The 23,512-nt window shown below is 30.4% G+C and overlaps 3 protein-coding genes across 9 annotated transcripts in view; 1 reads left to right on the top strand and 2 right to left on the bottom strand.

Annotated features, from left to right (window-relative positions):
• The window catches only part of LOC143895896 (3-hydroxyisobutyrate dehydrogenase, mitochondrial), a 29,265-nt gene that overhangs the window by 3,029 nt on the left and 2,724 nt on the right, over positions 1-23,512 (top strand). The window contains exon 1 of one of the 6 annotated variants that reach the window (XM_077403378.1): positions 21,739-22,026. The exons of 3 other annotated variants lie outside the window; for them this stretch is intronic. Coding sequence is in view for 2 of the 3 variants with exons in the window: in XM_077403368.1 (XP_077259494.1) it covers positions 21,981-22,026 (46 nt within the window). In the remaining variant the exon portion in view is untranslated. Of the gene's footprint in view, positions 1-21,738; positions 22,027-22,278; positions 23,117-23,512 lie in introns of those variants that run through there. 2 more of the 6 variants (XM_077403368.1, XM_077403387.1) reach the window with 2 other exon arrangements.
• On the bottom strand, positions 146-10,361 carry LOC143895920 (uncharacterized). The gene is made up of 8 exons (XM_077403417.1): positions 10,207-10,361; positions 6,215-6,341; positions 5,045-5,138; positions 4,738-4,853; positions 2,940-3,173; positions 1,697-1,899; positions 1,229-1,294; positions 146-1,149 (listed from the first exon to the last, which is right to left on the bottom strand). Exons 1-8 carry the CDS (start codon positions 10,223-10,225, stop codon positions 1,004-1,006), a joined length of 1,005 nt encoding a protein of 334 aa, XP_077259543.1. The 5' UTR covers positions 10,226-10,361; the 3' UTR covers positions 146-1,003.
• LOC143895800 (putative glutamate receptor) lies at positions 12,181-20,418 on the bottom strand. 2 transcript variants are annotated; one of them, XM_077403155.1, is made up of 12 exons: positions 19,503-20,406; positions 19,284-19,428; positions 18,465-18,647; positions 17,366-17,520; positions 17,139-17,235; positions 16,995-17,058; positions 16,424-16,664; positions 15,615-15,798; positions 14,616-14,706; positions 14,378-14,536; positions 14,221-14,304; positions 12,181-13,469 (listed from the first exon to the last, which is right to left on the bottom strand). In XM_077403155.1, the coding sequence occupies exons 1-12, from the start codon at positions 19,675-19,677 to the stop codon at positions 13,128-13,130; spliced, it is 1,920 nt and encodes a 639-aa protein (XP_077259281.1). In that variant the 5' UTR covers positions 19,678-20,406; the 3' UTR covers positions 12,181-13,127. The 2 variants fall into 2 exon arrangements, with proteins under 2 accessions (XP_077259281.1, XP_077259291.1); XM_077403165.1 differs by having other exon boundaries at positions 13,329-13,469; positions 14,221-14,296; positions 19,503-20,418.

A 23,512-nucleotide genomic window follows, 5' to 3' on the forward strand; every position in this document is an offset into this window, starting at 1 on the left:
TAGAAATAATCTTATGTAGAAAAACCGCTAATTTAAATTAAATTAAATTATTAAATTTATTGTGAAAAATATTACCTCAGCCAGAGTTCGAACCTGGAATTTCTTTCATTCCGTGTAGAGCATCGTACCAATTTGACCACTGAGGCATGTTTTTTTTTTTTAATTTGTTTATTGCATACTATATAAACTGTCAGGATTACATATTTTTCCAATAAACAAGAAAATTAAATTCTTATGAACTAGGGTACAATCAGTCTGGCACAGCTTGGGCTCTCACAATCGAATACATATTAGTCTTTGGTAATAGAAAATGAAAGATATCTTATTGCGTTGCACTTAAATCTAGTGTGTTCCGTAACTCAATTTAAAAGTTTGCTAGAAAAAAGTGAGTAAAAAACTAGTTAACTGAGGCATGTGGTAATATTTATCGCAATAACACACTAAACAATAATAAGATGGAGACAAAATAATTTTGTTGCAAGAATATGTATGTAAAACCAAATATTTTGTTCAAAGAACAAAAGATCCAATTTGGCTACAACCTAATACGGGGACTATTTGTTTGAATGAACAAAGTAAATTGTGTTGTACGGAGAAAAATCATTTGTTGAACTACAAATTAACGACGAATCGCAACTACAACAATAATTTTTGTTTCGGACAACACAAATTTAAATAATATTGGTTAAGGGAACAAAATACTTTCCAACAAAAGAAGTTGGTTTCTCTAAACAACCTAATTATTTGCAGAAATCAAGTGATTTAATTCAACGAAACAAAACTCGCCAACAAAAAAATTTTGGTTCTATCAATTAATTGGGTCTCTCAGTGTGCGTATTTCAGTTTGTCCTACTAAGAATACAATAGCCTCCACAGTGACGTATGTTCTGTGTGTGTGTGCGTGTATGTGTGTCCTATGTCCTGTATGTTTATAATATCGAATAGTTTACTATGTATATTTATACTATGTCAATATTGTAAATCATCAGCAAAGTTAAAGCTATTAGTGTTTAGGGTATAGATTAAGTTGGACGTTATTTCTTCCAAATTTCATCCAGGCAAGTATAGGAAAGTTTTTAGAACTCCAAATTATAAACGTAACCAAGCAGTTATTATATATTTTTACTACTGGTCCGATATAAGGTACAACTGAAAAAGATAGAGAATAAATTAGCGGACCATATTGATTACAATAATAAAATGCCACACAAATCTGTACAGTACTTACGACACAAATAAAACAGCGTCTGACGATATTTCGCAATTAACCAACTATACCATCCAAGCTTTTTATCTGAAACATTAATTATATTCGATAAAAATTATAATTTTTCAATTTTTTAATACAAAAAATTTTTTAAATATATTATCAATATATATGCTGATGAAAAGGATTAAATAAAAAACATCTAATTTCACTGTAGGTAATTGTCATTATAGCAAGCATTATATAAAACTAAATAGAAGTTACATATAATAATTTTAGTAAAATTTTTTCTTACAAAAAATATATATCTTAATATTTTATATCTTTAACAATTTCTGGCTTAATATAAAAGTAACAGTGCTAATTTTTATCAACAATATATTAATTAGAATTAAATATTCAAAAACAATAAAAAGATATCAATAAAAGAATGACAAAATTATCGAAATATAAATATATTTGTAATTAAAACAAAAATTGAATACTTACATGGGAGATCATGTAATTTATAAGTGAACGACATAAAAGAATCTTTATCCGCCGTGATATCGATGTACCAAAAGGCATCTAAAGCGTGTGTCGTTATTTCATCAAATTCAAATGAAACTTCACTTAAATAAGTCGCATAGAGTTGTTTGAGCTTCTGACATAATTCAGAAGTTTCCTTTGCGTTTTTTCGACACAGATTAAGTCTGTAGATAAAAAAGAATAACACTAATAAAGTTAGCTCTATAATCTGCTCTACCGTTAATTTTTAGACTGTTATTTTTTAATTTCACAACAATCATTATTTTAAATTATTTATTTATCCGCGATCTCAAAATTTTCATTCAATTTGGCTTTAGTATTCCCTTTGTTATCAATTTTAAATTTCTCCTACTTTTAACCCTTTACCTACAATACCGTTTAAATATTCTATAGTAAATTGGGTTGTGTGTGTGTGTGTATTTGTTTGTTGCTTCTTGACTTTACTTAGTCACTGTTTGACAGCCGGATGAGACGGTTGTTATTTGAAATCAGGGATGTCTTATTTTAAATGCACCATTATTTCAATTGTAACAGCGTTTTCTACTTACAAATCATATTGTTTCTTGATGTTTTTTTACCACTTTTAATGCTTATTCTCGCGTTCTCTAAGCTGGTGATTAAGTGACATTACTTCTTTTTTTGCTCAAGTTATAACTCATTTTAATTTCAATCATATAAATAATAAACTATTATCATTAGCCAAGTTTTACTTAGATTTTCTTATAGAAAATTTTCTCGCGCTATTTTTAGACCATCAAATTTGAAGTTACTCATTTATTTTTCGCCGGAGAACATGAGATTGTTTTGATTTAAATTGTCACCACATCGCTGAAGATGGCTCAAAGCGGAGCCGAAACAATCGATTTATGATTATGTATCTTATTATTAGTAACTAAAGATTGTTATAATGTCAATTTACGCACCGTCAACCGCGTCTCAAAGCTTTTTTGCTTGTCACTTGTTAATACATATATTTAATATATATATATATATATATATATATATATATATATATATATGTATATATATATAATTCTAAAATTGATGTATATCTCTGTCTAAATTTGAAGTATTAGAGATTATACATACATATGTATAATAGAATATATTATATTCAGAGATGGTAATGAATAAAAGTGATTTTTACTAAACAGGTTTTACACACACACATACACACACTTTTCAACATTATCATATACATTACCTGTCAGAGATTCCTAACATGTAGGCATTTACGCGCCAGAAATGATTGAATGCTTCATCTTCTTCCAGTGTATTGGACAATCCAAAACTGTTAGGCGTATTGTATATAAATCCCACGAAACCGTACTGAGTAAGCACCATGTCTCTTTGAGTAATTTCTCCATGACCAGCATTCTTCGATTTCATGGTGCCTATTTTATGGTGCCAGCGGATTGCGTTTATCGATTTGTACCATCTAACAGATTTTAGGAGTTCAAGAATATATTAATTTATGCAAATATATATCTTTTCACATGAAGAATTTGCATGCTCAGATAAAACTTTAACTTAATTCAGAGAATATTTTTATAATGCGCGGTTCTAAATTTCTAAATACAATTCTACATTTGAATTTTTGCGAGTTTTGCGAAGTTTTCATGATAACGCTCTTGTATATGCTCTTACGAAGACTATAGAAAATTCCTTAGAGAATTCTTTTTATTTTTATTTAGAACGGCAAAAACAGCAACAATTATATACATAGGAAATATATTTGCGGAAATTACACTCATCAGAAAAGAGTTTAAAACAAAAATAATTGAACATATAAATATAATATTATTAATTATTTGAATGTGATATTATTTTTTTATCTGTTTTGCTTCCTCATAGAGAAAGCTTTGTTTTCGTAAATTCGTATATGAACTTTTGATTGCGTATAAAGTTGGCTCTAATCAACCAATTTTAAAAAAATTATATATAAAATAAGGGTAGAAGAAACCAAAGAGAAAAGATTGTTTTTTGAGTTTTTAATGTCAATATGTTCAGAGTGTTCTAAAACGTCGAAATATTGCATTTAAAAAAATGTCGGTATGTGTGTATGTATGTATGTATGTATGTATGTATGTCTGTGCCAAATTTACAGAAATTTCTATAACTCCAGAACTGATCAACCAAATCTTAACGAATTATATATGAAATAGGGGTAGAAAAAAGACTGAAGAATATAATAGAATTAATAAAAATTGTTAATATAAAAAAATTACCGATTTTTGTTAAAAAAAAGTTTACCAAAATTTTTTAATTTTATTATATTCTTCAGTCTTTTTTTTTTCTATTTCAATTTCATATATAATTCTTTAAGGCCGGTATTCATAGTCGAGCCTTATATCCAAGATCGTCTTAGATATAGTCTTAAGGCGTCATCAGCCAATCAGAGGGCCGTATTAGCATCTTAAGACATAATTTCCTCTATGAGGAAGCCAAGTGCAAATTTCTAATTTGCACAATTTTTTACATTAGATTTAGGTGAAGGTATATGCAATATGTCATTTCCCATAAGAACCTATGTTAAAAATGCAGCCAGTTTCATGAAATTTTAATATGTTGTTCTGGAATGCAAAATAGAATTATGTGAATTTTTCACCGTCTTGTTTTACAAAAAATCTAATCTAAAAATTGTACTTTTTAAATTTTTGGAGTAGATTTTTTTCAAAACAGGACGGTGAAAAATTCTCAAAAAATTCACATAATTCTATTTTGCATTCCAGAACAACATATTAAAATTTCATGAAACTCTCTGAATTTTGTTGTAGCCATCGAACCTCCTTAAAGAGATCAAGTAAAATCATTATGTGAAGTAGTTTCTTTATTCTTCTTATTTGTGTATAAATCTCAAACGTGCTTTACATATACATAATTTATATATTAATAGAGATGTGATTGCGTTTCAATAATAAATTACTTGTGGTTTATTTTTATCGTGAATAATAAAGACCTGGGAAATACGAGTAATAATTATATAATGTGAAAAAACTTACTTAGAATTGGTATCAGCTGGATCGCACGTAGCTATGTTGTGTAGATGCTGTACAGTTTCTACATATCTCTTAAAAGCCGAACAAGTCGAACTACTTCGTTTTGTGCACAAGAGCACCTGTTAAGGGAACAAAAAAAACCTCGATAAATAATATTTTTACTTCTTGCAACAAATTTTTTTTATGCTGAGATTACGATTACATCAAAATATGAAAAAATAAAGAATCTATAGATTATTATACAAAAACTAAATTATTTATGGTTATTTTAACAAATGTATATATTGTAAAATATATAAAATTTTAATACCTTTAGTATTGTCTCCACTGCAAATACTATAATAAGTCCTACTGTGCTTGCCGCTGTTATCGATAACATGTTTCGCTTGTAATAATTTTGACCTCTAAAATTAAATGTTATATTTTAAAATATTATGAAAATCAAATAGGCAATGCTTATTTTAAAAAGATTATTGTGTAGGTACTATTGGAAATAAATATCTGGTTTATACAGGGTCCGATAATTTTTGACAATGCCGAAGCATGAAGATAGATTGGCTTAAACCTAAGAGAAATGTCATGTACCATTTTGCGCAATAGTTATTGCGTAATTAATTAAACCGTCTGAACCAATGTGCGCGTGGAAAACGGTAGGCTGAAGGGTGTGAGCATCATCTGATAGCGAGAATCACGCAGCGAGCAGCGAGCGACATATGATACCGCTATAAACTATAAATTATATATATAAATAAATAACGCAATGAGCGATACGTGACATACGACACCGTCTAAGAGATGTAACTATCCTACATGCCTACTGACAATGAGTCCGGCATATGGCTTCTCATGCTCTCATTCGCTCAGACGTTTTAGTTAATAACGTAATAACTATTGCGATTTTTGCAAAATGGTACGTAACTTTTCTTTTCGGTTTAAGCCAATCTATCTTTATACTTCAACATTGTCAAAAATTACCGGACATCCTGTATGTATATATATACAATATATTGTATATATATACACACACACATATTCCTGTGTGTGTGTGTGTGTGTGTGTGTGTGCCTGGAGGCAGTTTCCTGGACTTTTCTGTTAGTATGTATGTATGTATATGTATATATACATACATAAACGTTAACTTGCATGCACATTATATTAATATACACATTATTTGATACACCAGAACATCCTAAAATTTTCTCAAGTTTTAAATTATTAATGTTTATACACAAAACATAGCACTATAATTATCCAAGAATATAAATATTTTGAACGTAGCACTAATTGTAAGATTGAAAATGTTCATTAGCTCTATAATCATATTTTTGTAAATATATTATTCATCTTTTCCATGTTTGTGGTGTTTTTTTAATATTTAATAAAAAAATACATTTTTCTTGCTTACTTCATGAATCATCGTAGTAAATATTATTACCGATATGTTGAAATTTTAACATCTTAAATCAACGTAGATACTTACCCTTTATATATATTTTTGTTGTACCAGGGTGGGAGATCATTGTATGTTACATCGCGTGGATTTGGATCGATCACGCTGTTATCCTCTAGGATTAGTTTAAAATGTTCCTCTACCGTCTTGGTTTGAACTGCAATGCGTTAACATATTTATACACGGAATAATGGAAATAATCAGATAATTTGAAAAATCATATAATTTACAATTCTAAGGTAGTTAGTCCGTGAAAATACTGTCAAAAAGTTAATGATAGACAAATGACAAATGCCTACAACGTATATCGTATAGCCGCCTACGTCGTGTAACGTGGTAGCCTACGTCGTGTAAGGACCAGTTTCACAAGTGTCGGTTAACTTTTAATCTTAGATTAACTCACTCTTTGTCTTTTTCTAAGGGGGACGTTAGAAAGAGGCAAAGAGTGAATTAATCTAAGATTTAAAGTTAACCGACACTTGTGAAACTGGGTCTAAGATGGTCGCCGACAACGTGTAACTATATGGTCGCCGATATCATGTAATCATGGTCGCCGTCATCGTCGTTATCGTATATGTATAACATAAACATATATATAAGACGCAATTTTGTAAAGTAAAAGTTAAATAAAGTAATAGGAGTAATAAAAAAGTATTGAAAAATATATATATATATATAAAATAATAAAAATATAGAATATAAAAAATATAAAAAAAAATATATATATATATATATTGAAATGCATCTTTATTTTGTTTTTTAATTTATAAATTAAATAAATTAAAAAAGTTTACTGACAAGTATACATATATTATTACTGTATTTATTATATACTTTTCACAGATTTAATTTTTTACTTACGCTTGTCTTTTCCATATTTTTTATATTCTATATTTTTTTTACTTTATATATTTTTCAATACTTTTTTTTTTATTACCCTTATTACTTTATTTTTATTACTCTTATTACTTTAACTTTTACTTTACAAAATTGCGTCTTATGTATATGTCTATGTTATACATATACGATAACGGCGATGACGGCGACCATGATTACATGATATCGGCGACCATGGTTACACGTTGTCGACGACCATCTTACACGACGTAGGCCACCACGTTACACGACGTAGGCGGCTACGATATACGATGTTGGCGATTCCGATATATGATGTCGCCTACATCTCGACCTGAGTGAAAACGGACCTTAAGAATCTCATATGTGTATATGGAATATATAGATACTAATGTGTGCTATTAGATTAGGTTCACTTCAAAGGTTAGTTGTCATATGCGTTCACCGCTAGTATCAGGAATTGTGTACTTTAAGTATCAATTACTTCGAAACTAGACGGTTAAAGGTCTTGTATGTTTGTAAGTATATTTTTACAAGTCTCTTCTATCGTCTTCTTGTTTTTCATAAAAGTCGCAAGAGTAGTTTGATTGCTACAATTAGAAACATAATATCGGAAGCCGTTTTTGTACTTGAGATACATGTAAAAATTATTAACTTTGATTTCAATTATCTCAACTCGGCACGGTCAATTTTTTTCTAATTGGTAATTTCTAACAGGTAATTAATATAGGGGAGACCGAGGCGAAGTCGTCACTATTTTTTCGATGCCGATTCTTAACAACAAAATAAATAATTTTAGTAAAATGTGGTATACCGTTGTAAAGAGTGAACCCTTGGCTACAAAATTTATAAGGGCATTTTTGGTCTACATCGCTTTGTTCAACCGGTATAAAGTAAAAATGACAAAGATGCAAAAATTGAAATGTCAAAAATGCCGGGGCGGAGTCGTCACTCCATTCTCGGGCTGGATTTTAAATAAAAATTCATAATTCCGCACATGAAAAATGATAGGATACATTTTATTAATTATTTTTTAATATAAAAATGGAAACATTAATTAAAAACACGATGGCGGAAAATAATTACAAAAGAAAAGCGCACGCACTGTGCCCTACGCTTGCACGAAATGCTTTGTTCTCTGTCATCTCTGAGCACACGCAGCCACATATTATCCAATCTCGTCCTCGTTATCGTCCCCAATCTTATCCGTCCTCGTCGGAATCCGACCACTGCTGCTTCCTTGACTTTGATTTTCGCCCGAAGCCTCTATGATATCGTATGGCCACGTCATCCAAATGTGCTATTTTATCATTATTTTTCTTCGGCCAGTCGTTCAACGTAGTTCTCGGGACTCGAAATTGTTTTGCGGCTACTTTTGTCTTAATTTTATCTTTTTTTTTTCACCGCAAGAACTGCCTTCCTGAGTTGCTTCTTATCGACGGGAGTCGTTTTGCAATGGTACGTGTGCGTACCATTTTCTTGCCGTTAAGAAATACAATGACTTACATTTGCAATAAAAAATAGAGTGAAACTACCGGGATAAAGTCGTCACAGTGACGAATTCGTCCCGGTGGCTTGGTGACGATTTCGCCCCGGACACAGATTTTAAGTTTAATCGCTCATGAAATATATTAGAAATCAATATTAGAAACTCATGATAAGTAACGTTTACAATATTAATGCATTAATATTGTAAAAGCGTAGCATTGCTACACTTTTTTCTGAGTGTGGCGAGTTCATACAACATACAAATTTCGAGATAATTGTAGTGACGACTCCGCCCCGGTCTCCCCTAAGTTATATACTTTTTGATGACTATATTTGAATATTTCTAACTGCAAAATAATGTGTCGAATTAATTTAAGATACTGCAGAATTTTCTCGTGCATCAACTTTTGCACAAACCAACGTATGACTTTAGTTATTCAAGTTTTTGTTACTTTAGATGATTTGATCTTAATAACTAAAATTTATCTTAATAACTTGATAAACACAGCAATGATTTATGTTGAGCGTCACGCAGTAACACGGGAATGATTTTATGTTGAGCGTCACTGAACTCTGATTGTGAAAGAGAAAGACGAGTAAAATAATGGGATATTTTCAGCACTGGCTCAGCAAATGCTTTCACTCGATTTAATGTTACTCGTTGTCAATACGAACAAAATGAATCATCGCGCGTTGCTGTTCTTCATTCGTGTTTTAAATAAACAATTTTGTAACATATATTTATTTAATAATTTACTGGAATTTTTTTTTTACTGGAGAAGTAAATGTGTTATTTTTGAGATATCTAAAAATATAAAATTTAATATGTTGTTATTGTTAATGTCAACTGAAAGGAATGATGTAGTTCTTGATGTAGAAATATGATATAGTTAATAACATAATTAAATTGAGGTGATTGATAACTTTATGAAAGAGTGCTTGTTTTAATATAATCATGTATTGTTGCTGTGCAGTTCAGTGCAAGGTCTAGTACAGTACAGTCAACTCTTAAATTTTTTTGCTAAGAAGCTTATTTTATTTACAACTGTGTTCCAAAATTTATAGCATGTGTGCACTATAGATTTTCAGCACTGACAGTGAATTCTTGAAACACAGCCTTTATATAATTAATGTGTAAGTAATCATGTAAATAATAGTATATAAACAATGTAAAGTAAATGTGCAAAGGTGAGTAATGTATTGAGTTGCTGGGAAAGAAAAGGTTAGGTACTTTTGTGTTGCTTCATATTTTGCCTTTATATATCCCTACAGTAGAAATTTCGAGAATGTGTTTCAATAAACAGATTTGTCGCCAAGTCAGATTTTTCCTGATACTGTATTGCACAGAAGTCCATCTTAAAGTCACGAGGCAAGAATCAATAAATATTTATTTGTCGGTTTATAGAATTCACTTTTTGCTTCCAATGGCGAAATAAATAAAGATCGATGACACGAAATATGCCTTGAATATAAACTCAGATACTATTGCACTTATTTGTATAACGCAAGACACTTCGATCACTCAATTGAAATTGTATTATTAATAATTTAATCGAAACTTTCTGAAGACCACTTTTCTCATCTAACAATAAGATTTACTCCTTGAAAAATCCATTACTTTGATTAAAAACTATTTCTTCTCCACGTGTGTTTAACCTGTGTTCAAAATCTTGTCTTACCATCGTTAATATGTTCCATTTTTACTGTTTCACTGTTGTAAAGCGCGCACGTGTTGTCGCCGAGCGTTCCAGCTTAATACTGCGGTAAAAGTGAGACTCACGGTCATTCAGTCTCCTTCACCAGCATTCATTTCCCCAGCACAGGTGCATTGCGTGATGCTTAACCCTAAAATGCCACACCTCTCAAGAATCTCGTAAATGACATGAGGGGTCTAAAAGACCCCAGCATAAAAAATGTCTCCTTACTCATTGATTTTTTTATCTTTAGTTATAACATTTTTTTTCAATGTTGTTCAAGGCTTAGAAAAAAGAATAAAATGCTTATATTGTTAAAATTTCAATTTCAACATAGTATAAAAAATTAAGTAAACTGAGTAGGGGAGAGTTGAGTTGGCAATTACCGAGCCCCTAAAAAACCGAAGCGTAAAGCGTATATCTAAGCTCAGAAATGCTTCAAAAAAACAAACTGCGCAGTTTTAGATAGGTCATTTATTTGGCTATCCATGCATATATCATAGCATCAATAATCTTGAAAGTTAAACACAAACTGAAATATTAATAATTTTTCAAAAAGTAAGAAAACGCGGTATTATCAAACTGGTTTGATAATATCGTGACCAGGTCTGATAAAATCGTGCTCAGTTAAAACCGTACCTATAAAAATTACTCTGGCTTCAGCCAGTGACATGAAGTAGAACACAATAACAAAATGTTTTTTTTATATTTATGCATTAATATCGTCTAGTAAAGGATAAAGAATTTTACTTTATATACCCCAAGGGGCCTTAAAGGGCGTTTTGAAGAGACGTACTCAACCCTAACTTCCAATTCATCCACTACCTTACTGTTTCCTCCTTTGGACCAACGGCTTAACGTCTTCCGAAAGACGGAGCCCAGTTTTCTTCGCATCTTGCACGGAAGGGCGCGGTTTTTCGGAAAAAAACTTTTTTATGTTACATGGCTCTAGTGGACTCGAACCTGGTTCCTCAGATTGCGAGTCTGGCGCTCTACCACTAGACCACACCGCCGCCCCACTACTCTCCTACTGCTAAGTGTACAAACGGGTAGGTCAATCACTCAACTATCATCAATGGGAGCATGAGCTCCATTTTTGGCAAGAACATTTGAAAACATTTTATTCTAAAAGGCCTGGGGTCCGCTGGACCCTACGGGGCATGTAAGGGTTAAACCTGTTCGTTTTACCTGAACGTCTCGCACAGTTCATTCTTTCTCTTTTTTTCCAACGTGAAAAAAAAAAGAGGAAAGATGAACCGTGCAAGGCTGCGTTCGGAAACGTCACCCGAGTGCACACGAGTATACTCCCTTCTCTTTCTATCTCAGCAAGTTAGAAGGAGAAAGGAGTATACCCGTGTATACCCGGGTGACGTTTCCGAACGCAGCCCAAGAAATTAAGAAAAATAACTTATTCTTTCCATTAAGTTTTTATTTATTTATTTCAATATAATTGCATGTTTATAGTAAAGCAAAGTATCTCATTTTTTAAAATAAAGAAATTTAGTTCGTAAATTTAATAAAATATTTGTTTAATTTGTTTTATTAATATTAAAAAAGGCAATGTTTTTCATGTTAAAAAACAAATTGCTGTTTTTGAGAAAATAATATTTAAATTAAAAATTTGTATACTTAAAAACAAAAAAATAAAATGTTAAACAAATATTTCCAATATTTAAATAAATATTTGCAAGTATAAAATAAATTTTTTATAAAGTTACAAAATATTTTTTTAAATTAAACAAATAATACTAAAATAAATATATGTTTACTTAATATAAACAAATTTTTTTTTTAGTGTAGATATTTATATTTTGGAGATTCACTATGAATTTGATATATGTATATTGCTAAAATTTATGTTGTTTTCACTGTTATTTATTACGTTTATTAATATAATAATAAAATAATTATAGAATAATTTATACTATTACATTTTAGTTATCTTAATTAGAAATGTTGTTACTTAAGGATGTATGGGCAACATCTCAAAGCATTACCAAAAATCTAAAAATTTCATAGAAAAAACTGGTGTGTTCTGTGTACGTATTCTGGAAACAAAAAAAGAAAAAAGAACAAGACATAAAAATAAATCTATCCAATAATAAATCGACAGTCAATTAAAAAAAATAGTTTTTTTTACAAAGTTAATACAATTAATTGTATTTATTATTCTCACTGGCGAAGCAAATGTTACTTATTCGGTTTTTTTACAAAGTTTACATAAAAAATTGCCAAGTTATAATTATTGTGCCATGTACATAATTATTCGACTATATACTATCGATAGCGATAGTATGAATAGCATTGAATATTTATTGTTCGTCGATTCTATAATAGTATATCAGAACACTAAGTGGAAGAAATCTATCTCTTCAAAAGATGAATGATTGAAAGAAGCACTGTAGTGCTTTGGCACAGTGATGAGTTCAACCTTTAGACCTTTACGTAATTACACGCAAGGTCAAATAGTCGCGTAGTGTATACAAAAACTAATTAATTGCTCGAATAAAAAATTATTTATGCAGTTTTGTAAAAAATAAATTTTTCTTATACAGAAGCCTAATGAATTATTAGCAGTAAATAAACTTAATTGAAAATTGTAAGCGGCAAATCTTAAAACGCTTTTTCAGGCGTAATAAAAAAAACTTTATAGATTAATGCACAAGTTACATGCTCTCTATTAAGGGAACATAAAAGATATTTTTATATTAATCTTATTGTTAGATAAATCGTTGAAATAAATAATCATAAATTCTAGAAAATTCTAGAAATTACGTGTATAATTATCATGTTCATATTGATAACATTTTGCGTCAGTGTATTTCTAAAAGATATTACGCATCTTTTTCGGAAAGAGATTATATTATGGACTTTTTTTTACGTTGATAATTGTGAGTGAGAACAAATTAAGCGGAACGGAATTGCAAACTACGTTGCAATATTTTTTTTTTATAAGCCGATGACTTGAATATTTCTCGTTTCTTTTGAATATCTCGAAACACCTCGCGAATCGGTCGCGAATCAGCGGCTCGTTTCAACTCATACACAAATACCATTGTAGACGCTAGAAGGCCAATGACGAGCGTTGTAAACCCGGCGCCTAACGGTGTCAATCCAAGAGCTATGAAGTTTCCATTAAGACCATCGTACTCCTCGACGACTTCCCGAAGATTAAAACTAGCTCTTCGATGAATAACGTCGTTGAGATGAAAGTGAGCGATGCCTGATTCCTTCAACCATAGCGTTATCTAAAGAATAAAGAAAATTTTAGAGTACAGACAGGATTTTTGTCACCGATATCACGTCAATACAGTCAGTTTTTTTTATATAAATTTATTGAGATAAAATAAATAACAATCTTTGTACTTTGAATAACTTACCATTACTATTCGCATATAGCTTTACAGTAATATTTACAGTAATTAGATTAATTATTGTCTAATTGTTAACATTAATCACGTACATTTTTATGAACTCACAATATGTAGACGGAGTTATTAATTAATGTATGATTAAACATTTCAGCTCAATTCGAATCCTCTTGGACTTGTCCGTTTAAATTTACATTCTATAGCTATCATTGTTCATTTAATCAATGTTTGTTATGTCAAATATATGTATATAATTTATTTATTACTAAAGAGACCTTTTAAATTAAGTCATAACTTTGTACAGCGATCAATATATTAGCCTTATGACGATCAATATATTGTCTCTTTGTATGTTTGATTGATTGTAACTTTTCAATTACTCAAAAAATGCGAGTCTATTTATCTGAAGAAAATTAATCTAAAATAACATATGTTTTACAAGCTTTTTTTTAATATGTGACAGTTTATCTAATTGATTAAACATTTATTTCTGTTACACCAACAAATCTTGAACCAAGTAATATCTTGAGAGTTCTTATAAACAAGAAATTGCGAATTTAGCTCGAAAGATTATATCTTTATGATACTTTACGACTGAAAAGGTCTGATTGCGCGATTGTCGCATTACCGTGTCAACAGGTCGCAACAGCCACGATTGAACCGCAAAGGATGAATAATAATTGCCCACTTGTTCTCTCATGAGTCTGTAATCCTTACAAACACAGTTTATAGTTCATTTTATAGCTATTTTCAATATTTTTAATAGACGCATTCTTGCATCTTACTTTAATCTCCTCATTGAAGATTTCATCCTCGGGAAAAAATATCGAGTCTATGACTTTCCCAAAAATTGCGAATTTACCCTTTTTGATTAATGTATGTGCGTATGCCTCTTGACCATACACGGGGATATATTTTGTAGGCAATTGGCTCGTGTAAGGATCCTGAAGGTATATATGTTTATCGTATCAGAAAAATCGTAGTAGAAAAAATGCCCGTTGCATAAGCATAAATTTTACGTACTTCCATATCAAAATACTCGGGCCAAAATGGAACTGGTCCTATATGACCCCACGATAAGTTAGCCTCGAGAAATTGACGTACCGTATCGATCCTATAAAAAATGCGCGATCAATATCTTTATATTTTAAATAAATACAATTGGGTGAATAATAATATACGATTTTATAGAAATTTTTGTACATAAATTTAAATATATAAACAGAATATTTCTTTCGCCAGTATAGAATAACAATTCAAGTAATTTTTTAAATCGACCGTGACTGGCAATATATAACGTCTTTTCGATATGAACATTGAAAAACTGTGAGCCAACTTGATTTGTCGGATTCACACAGCACTTTTTCGGATCGATCATCGAGACATTATTAATTTCGACCATGAGCTTTGGTCCGAAAAAGTGCTGTGTGAATCCGACAATCCAAGTTGGCTCACAGTTTTTCAATGTTCATATCGAAAAGACGTTATATATTGCCAGTCACGGTCAATTTAAAAAATTACTTCAAAATTAAATATATAATTTTATATAAATAAAAAAGAGCATTTTCCTTAATAATAATTCCACAGTTTAACCCTTCGTGGTCACACTTATCTACAGTTTCATAATGGTCCACACCGTTAAAACGACCTCATCAGCGACTTTAATCAGCTGCCGTACTTACAGTTTTCATTATTTTGATTTAAAAAAATTACTGAACTTTCTTGAAATGTTTTAAAATCTGCCGCAATATTAATTTTGTTAATTATTTAATATTAACACATTGCAAAAAAATCGCAAAGTAAGTTTAATATATCGTCAGTGTAATTCTGCTTTGAAAAATTTATGGGGTCATGCTGATCTTCAATGACCACGAAGGGTTAAAAAAAAAACGCAAACTATAACAAAGAAAGAGTTAAGTTAATGACAAATGATTTTAATTAAAAATTAATTAAATGATTTAATTAAATTAATTAAATTAGAAATAATTAAATTTAAGGATAACACGCGCATATTATCGTTACCTGTCCTCATATTCTGAACTCGTGAGTCTTGCTGCAAGACTGCTGCAGTAGGCGGTTATCAGCAGGAATCCTGTAGTTTGCCATAAATGCAACTCGAATCTAGCATTAGCGGTATTTTGGGGCATCCATGTGCCCACTAAACGACCGATCAGTTCCGTAATCGTGTAGAAAATGCTTCGAAAACCTAAGAGAATATATTATATCTAACATTTTTTGTTTTTCACATATCATATATTTTCTATGATATTATTATATCACAGTGTATGTACAACTAAAGTTGGAAGTTTATTATAGTTTTATTATTGCATTTATAAAATAAAAAAAAGATAGAAAACAAAGCTAGGAAAAAACTGTTTGAGTAAAGTACATAATTTTTTATATCATTAACATACAAGCATATGATATAAAGGCCATATTACTTTTTATCTTAAATCTATACACAAAGCAGTTGAAAAATAACAATTCTGATTGTTTGATAAAATAGCACACATTTAAAAAGTAGAATGCATTTATAAAAAAGAAAAAGATCCAATTACATATTACATGCAATGTATCAATAGAAACACGGCAGTGTCTTGCGCCAAGTACACGCGCAGCGCGGTACCGCCCTGTGTATCTTTACGCAAGAGTACGAGAGTTGCGAGATTTTTACTTGAGATTTTGAAATCTCAATAACAACTGAACGGATCAAGTAGGTTCAATCGATAGCTTAGGTTCAATTTATATAAGAAAAGTTTATATAAGATTTATAGAAGAAAAGTGTTTTTTTTTTCCTTTACGTGCCCTACAGCCCTACACTTTTAACTTACGTTTCGGAAATTTCGGATCGATCCTAGCACGTGTATACATATATATGCTCTCAACAAACAACATGATTATCACAAGTATCCAACAATTCACCGAGAAAGGTCTCGTGAGCGCCCAGAAATTGGTGATCGGTTGTGGTCGCGGTACCAAAAAATGTATGAACATCTGAATCCATGGTGTGGTCATATTCACGAACTCGTTGTGACTCTGCGTTAACCAGATACTTCCGAATGCTAGATCAATCTTCGTATGAGATAAAAAATTATTTTAAATTGTTTTGTTACATTTTAATTGAATTTAAAAGAATCCAATATTTAAGTATTTTTCGGCAGAGAAATCTTGATACTTGGAATACATTCTCTTCTATATTTATAAAACATGAAAAATATTTTTAGAATATATTAGAAGCAAATTTTAAGTAGCATAATTATAGACTTGAATAAGATATTGTTATAGCTCCTTATAAGTTCGAGATAACTCGATAATGTTACTGCAAATTTGTTATTAATTACGCCATAAAAATAAATTATTAGTTTATTAGAATTTAGATTGCTTTAATTTAAGTGATTATACCCTTTTCTCTCGTATAAGTTGGATGACACCACCACTCCATTCTGTACCATTGCGTCGACCGTATCTAAAAATTAGTTTATTTATAAAATTAATATTTGACATGCATTAACATAATGAAAAAAAAACTGGAATACTCAGAGTTACCGGTAATTTCCATCTAGCTTTTGTATTGTCCAAGTAAAATTCAATTTCTCCGCTATGACCAGAAACAATTTCACTTCTATTCCATCCTTTTCTTTATCTGAAAGATATATAAACACGTTATTGCTTTACTTTTCTCCAAATTAACTGGCAATTAATTGATATCTCAGAGAGATTAGCATTAATTAACAAAGGTGAAATTAATTATAAGTTTAAATAATTTTATTCACCATCATTTGCTAGAAAAACCTCTTCTTCGACGCCGTTAATTATTTTCTTGGTTGTTTTCTTGAGATAGGAAAAAGGTGGCTGATAAAAAGTACATATTTGCAGTTCTCTACCTCTCATATTAACCGTGTTGAATTCAGACATCAGATCCTCGTAACTATAATTTACGCCATTTAACATATACATATATATATATATATATATATATATAATATAATATATATTCAATAAATAATTCTTCGCCAGTGATAAAAAAATAAAACACAAAAATTTGTCGGCCTAACTGGCAATAAATTTATTCAAAACTTCAAAACGACGTTTCGATCTCTACTTTGGGTCCTTATCAAATTAAAAATTATCTAGCAATGCTGGAACAACACAAACTTCCGGTATTACAGAAAAATTAATAAACAATAGTGCAAATACAAATACAAAACTTACATTAAATTGCGCGTCAGATTTCGAATCTTATTACCATCGCTATCTTATTATCATCGTCGTTAGAACAATGTGTCCGGAGGTATGACAGAGCGACAATCAGAGACATGACCGTAACGTATAAAGCCACCAAATTATATCTTCGCTTTTAGACTTTACCTTCTATATAATTCACGGTAGTTTGCGTTTGTTTATGTATTTACCATTCGTTCTCCGGGGTTTATACGTCACGGTCATGTCTTTAATTTTCGCTCTGTCATACCTCCGGACCACATTGTTTTAACGACGATGATAATAAGATAGCGATGATAATAAGATTCGAAATCTGACGCGCAATTCAATGTAAGTTTTGTATTTGTACTTGCACTATTGTTTATTGATTTCTGTGTAATACCGGCAATTTGTGTTGTTCCAGCATTGTTAGATAATTTTTAACTTGATAAGGACCCAAAGTAGAGGTCGAAACGTCGTTTTGAAATTTTGAATAAATTTATATGCCAGTTAGGCCGACGAAAAAATTTTCGTGTTTTATAATATATATCTTTGCTTACATAACATTTCATTGATATAAAAAATGCAGAATATTTTAAGTTGATGTTTATACGTATAATTCATTACAAGGAATGTATAAATATGTGAAAATAAGTTACAAAAATTGCATACCTATTTACTTTTAAAAAAAATCTGGGAGACAAATAGTTTTCTGATAAGGTCCAAATTCCAGATCTCGATACAATATTTGCATTGGAATTTCCGTATAAAGATACATTAAAAAGTTTCGAAGTATTTTTCAATTCGCCATTGATGATAACAAGAATCTCTGTCGTTGAGATGGAAGAAGGTACTCTGCCGAAAGATATATATATACTTACATTAATTTTAAAATAATATGGTTATAATTAAATAAAATTGTGTATTACACACATTTTATATTTATCTTTTATTCCCATTCTATATTTTATATATTGTATTATTAATTTAATAGTATTAAAAATAAAAATAAAACTAATAACCACGCTCGTATGAATATAAAAATTAAAAAGAAAAAGGCCAATGATCGAGTATTAGTAGATGTTAAACCATATAATTAATTAACATATGTACAAAGAACGGAACGTTTCGACTCGAGGCTGACTACTTTTTATCTTCGGCTTTGACTTTGTAGATGTCGTAACGACAAAAACTCAATATGTATTCGTCAAGCTCTCGAACGGTGATGTGGCTCTATAGGTTTAAGAATTTTATAAGTTTGTAACTACGAATACCTATACACAATTTATGTTAACCTATGATATTTTATACTACGGCTGAAGAAGACTCGGTGAAGTCGAAACGTTCCGTTCTTTGTACATATGTTAATTAATTGTATGGTTTAACATCTACTAATGCTTGATCATTGGCCTTTTTCTTTTTAAATTTTAATAGTATTATTTTCTAGTATTATTATTATTTAAAAATTTATATATTTTTGTTTTGGTTTACACTCGCATAGCTTTTTCAATTTCCTTATCCGTCGGTCCCAGCAAAAAGTATCCTTGACAATCATAGATTATTCTATGTAGAAGATATTCATGTGGATAAACATTGATAAATTGATTAAATAATACTTCCACATCGTAGATTGATTCTAAAAGAAAAGTTACTTTACTTTATAGGCAGCGCATTGTTACTTTGAAATAAAGTAGGTGCGCGCATACGAACCACTTAAAAAAACATTACAACATTTAGAGTAAAGAAACGATTTCTTGACCATTGTCGTAAAATTTTCCGTTGAGATCCAGGATTCCGCGTTGGAATTCTTCATAATTATTCTCTTGTCAGTTAACACCGGAATAACGATGAGTGATAAAACACCGAACATTGAACTCACTTTCATGATGAACCATTTTATGAACTGTTATAATTTAATAATGTAATCTTTATGCAGGTAACTTTTATTCCTAAAGAGTGATATAAGTCGAAAAGCTACACGCGTGTTCAGAAATTAAAAATATCAACTATCTTGTAAGTTAATGATTATTCTATGTATGCGTGCATATGTAATTTTAAATTTCAATTATTATCTGTTCTCTCGCATTGCATATTTAATATTTTTCAGAATTGTGTGTACTTAGACTTATCACGCAATTTAATGTGTGTACTATATAAGAGCCTATTTAAACGAGGCTTGTATAAGAATTATTGTTCATACATGCTGGAATGTCGAGTAGTGTTATTAACGATTTAACACTAATCTAATATTGATTTAAACACACTTAATTATAATTAAATTAATTGATATTATCTGTCAAAGCAAGTCGACTTGCTCGATTATCGTTATTTGCCACAGCAAATTTCTCGGAGAAATTCGTTTTTTTTCTTAGATTATTACACTTAGCAATTAGTACGTAACACCCGAGTATATGTTTAACATGGGAATGAGAGTCGACTTGGTGAGTTATCCAAATGGAGTTGCACATAAGAACGGTGTAAACGTGTCTGTACGAGCACGCTCATATACTCATATGTGCAGCACAGTAGCTCTTACAGTGAGGTGCAATTTGACAGCAGATAACTACTTCGATAGCGTACCCTGAATAAACAGCTACGACCAACATGGTTGACATATGTGTAATTACTCGACGAATAAAAAATGACGTACGCGCAATTATCTCCCACGTATGTTGCTTAATTGGTGATTCATAAAAAATTGAACCATATAACATACTTCGTGACAGCAATAATGAAACTAAACACGTGGTGTGGCATTCGTTATTGTTATCTCGACAAGTTAGAAGTTGTCTAACAAGCTGTCGCGAGGTGTCCTTGGTACTACCGCGATCTATAATATAGATAGAAATAATTAAGAATCTTATATAAACGGTATAATTAATATTTGCATTTAATTGTTATTAAATGCTTCAATTTGCATATAATATCAGAATTTTTTAAGATCAACACGTATTTATTCTTATAGTGCTCTATTAAAAAAGAATGCGTTTGATGTCGTCTTATTTTTATAGGTAGTAAAAAGAAGGGAACTATAAAACAATGTTAACGATTCCCCAGTTTGTCGTAGAACAGCCGTTTATATCAATGAAAGATAAAACACGCAAGATTGCATTTATATTTAACAGATATTTCTAAAGGAGAAAACGGCTCGATAGAAATGACGTGACAATAATAACGATTATTACATATCTTGACAAGTCTATCCTCATCAACATAAATAACAATGACATACTGGCAGGAATATTAATAACTCGTTATCGCGTGTGTCCCTAATCGTTTTACGATCAAATGGTCTCTACCGACTGGTGGCCGTGACCTAACGATTTGCAAAAAAAAAACACGAAGGTGTTAAGGTCAGCAGGAAATTTCACGAGCTTCAGTTCGTACTAATGTTCGTACTAAGATGTAAAAAATAGATTTTTTTTAAATATTATTTCTATAATTATAATTTTTATTTTTTAAAGTAATCGATGCAAAAAATATATCGTGATTATTAATTTTTTTTGAGGACAGAAAATGGAGCAATTCATCTTTTTAACAAAAATTTACAGAAATTAAAGCAATCATGGAGATTTGTTAAGATAGAAATTGGCTTATTTTGGAGATTTTAAAGAAAAAATGGGACTCTATAAGTTATCGAATGACACCTTATTTATTGCTTTACGATTATTAGTTTCGAAGATATAAACATTTAAAGTGTGACATGTTTTTGTTACATCTGTGCCTGTGGATTTACCACCTCCTCTTAGTGTCGACAAATACGTAGTTCTACGTCAAAAGAATTATTATATAATGATGAACAAACTGCGAAATTTATTCGAATCACCCGCCATCGAAGCATCGTTCATTATCAATTCTTATCAAGTTACGTAATGTGTTTTCATGCTTAATCATAAATGAGACGTCGCTGCTGTCGCGTTTTCTATGCCATCGACAGTGTTCTTCTACAACCTAACATAAGTTTCTCTTTTCTCTCGCCAAAGATTTACTTTCTTCATACTTCTTTCGCTAATTAACATTTAGACGTATGATAACGAGCAGCTGATTACGTACGTGTCTTGTCGAAACGAGTTTTTATTGGCGCGATATATTTAACTTGATCAACACAAAAGTCAGCATTATTTCCGTTGGTTATAAAGTGACTTATTTGCCGATATTTATGATTCATCACTTTCACAAGTACTAAGAATGAGTGTTTTGACGCTTACGAAATTGTTTGCTAGCAGGGCAGCAGGTAATATTTTCATTTATTTAAAACTAGAATAACCAGCGTTGGATGTATACCTAATTTTACCACATTCGTCAATTTAAAAACGCGTTTTATTTGTTATTATTTTTAACTTTTTTAATATTTAAATAATTAATTAACAAACATAGCTTTTAGTTACAAAGACTTTTATATATTTATTTACAAAGATATTTAATATTTTAATAAGAATCTTTTTCATAGTTATCCAATTCTATTATATAAAAAAGTAACATATATATAAATATATTTTGCAATAACAATATTTTCAAATAAGTATTATGTTTTATAAACTGTTAGCCATGTTTCAAAATAAGAATTTAATTAGACGTTAGATCTACAAAATTATTTTGGACTAAAGAAGAAACCTTTTTACCAACACAACAGGCGCTTATGGCATAAATTTTAGATAGTGGATAATGAAAATGCGATTTTTCTCATTCAATTGTAAAACTTAAAAAAAGGATGGCTATATGAGAGTCAGACGCAGTTATCTGTGCGTGAGTGATCAAATCACTGATTTATTGATTTATTCCATGTGTATATACATTCGACGAACGTTTCGGCTCGGGATTGAGCCATCTTCAGCGAGAAAAATAAGTAAATTATTCCTCTTTTCCAATCCTGTGTTGAGCGAGCTTCGAGGATTCGAAGATCCAAAAACAACATTGACTATTAGATTAATATCTGTAATAAATGTTTTTCTATAAATCGAGTCAATTAGAGTACAACCTTAAATTATTAAACTCACCCAAAAGTCAGGAGAAAAGGAATATCACAAAGCCATGTAAAAAAGCATATAAGATCCGAACAAAAAAATACAAACAATGAAACGGAATCAACGAACTTGTCAGGACGACGGGCACGAAATATCTAACGCCTATTAGTCGAAAGTCAACTTAGAGTTTTGATTTTTTTAATATGATTTACATAAACACTTTACACAAATAATCCCAAAAGTTGAGCAATATAGACCGTAAGTTTTTTTGTAATATTATATTGTATAGAAGTTGACCAGCCAGGCAGAACAAAAAGTCATTTAGAAGTCAAGATGACGTCAAAATGATGTCATACCCAGGTAGCACATATTAGTTTCGTATACGTTTTTTGAACGTATATACATAGTTTCATAACCGTAAAGAACCATTAAGAAACGTTTGAACAAAAATGTTTTTGAAACCATGATTTAAGAAACATATTTTTTACGTTTCTACAGCAAAAATACTTATTTGTTAAATTTTTTCTTTCAAAATTATAATTTGTTTTATCTATAATATATAATAGCTTCAATAGCCTTTTTTGAAACATTTAAATTTATCTGTTGGAAATAAATCATGCGATAATTTATAAAATGTTATTTATAATGAAAATGATATTATCATAATAAAAATATGATTTGCATAATATAGAACACGCTTTGCCTATACCTTACGTGTTAAAATTCATAACTTTGACATTGAATATCTCGACTTTG

The sequence above is a fragment of the Temnothorax americanus genome, unplaced genomic scaffold (genome assembly GCF_048541705.1).
Source record: "Temnothorax americanus isolate GAGA-0224 unplaced genomic scaffold, ASM4854170v1 Scaffold1, whole genome shotgun sequence".
Taxonomy (NCBI): Eukaryota; Metazoa; Arthropoda; class Insecta; order Hymenoptera; family Formicidae; genus Temnothorax; species Temnothorax americanus.

Coding starts and splice junctions, on each gene's coding strand:
- LOC143895920 (XM_077403417.1), bottom strand. Junction 4,854..5,044: donor CAGTGGAGACAATACTAAAG/GTATTAAAATTT, acceptor TTCCCTTAACAG/GTGCTCTTGTGCACAAAACG. Junction 1,150..1,228: donor GACGCTGTTTTATTTGTGTC/GTAAGTACTGTA, acceptor TATCTTTTTCAG/TTGTACCTTATATCGGACCA.
- LOC143895800 (XM_077403155.1), bottom strand. CDS start 19,677: ATGAAAGTGAGTTCAATGTTCGGTGTTTTATCACTCATCGTTATTCCG. Junction 17,521..18,464: donor TTTTTTTTAAAAGTAAATAG/GTATGCAATTTT, acceptor CGTAAATTATAG/TTACGAGGATCTGATGTCTG. Junction 17,236..17,365: donor GGTTTTTCTAGCAAATGATG/GTGAATAAAATT, acceptor TATATCTTTCAG/ATAAAGAAAAGGATGGAATA.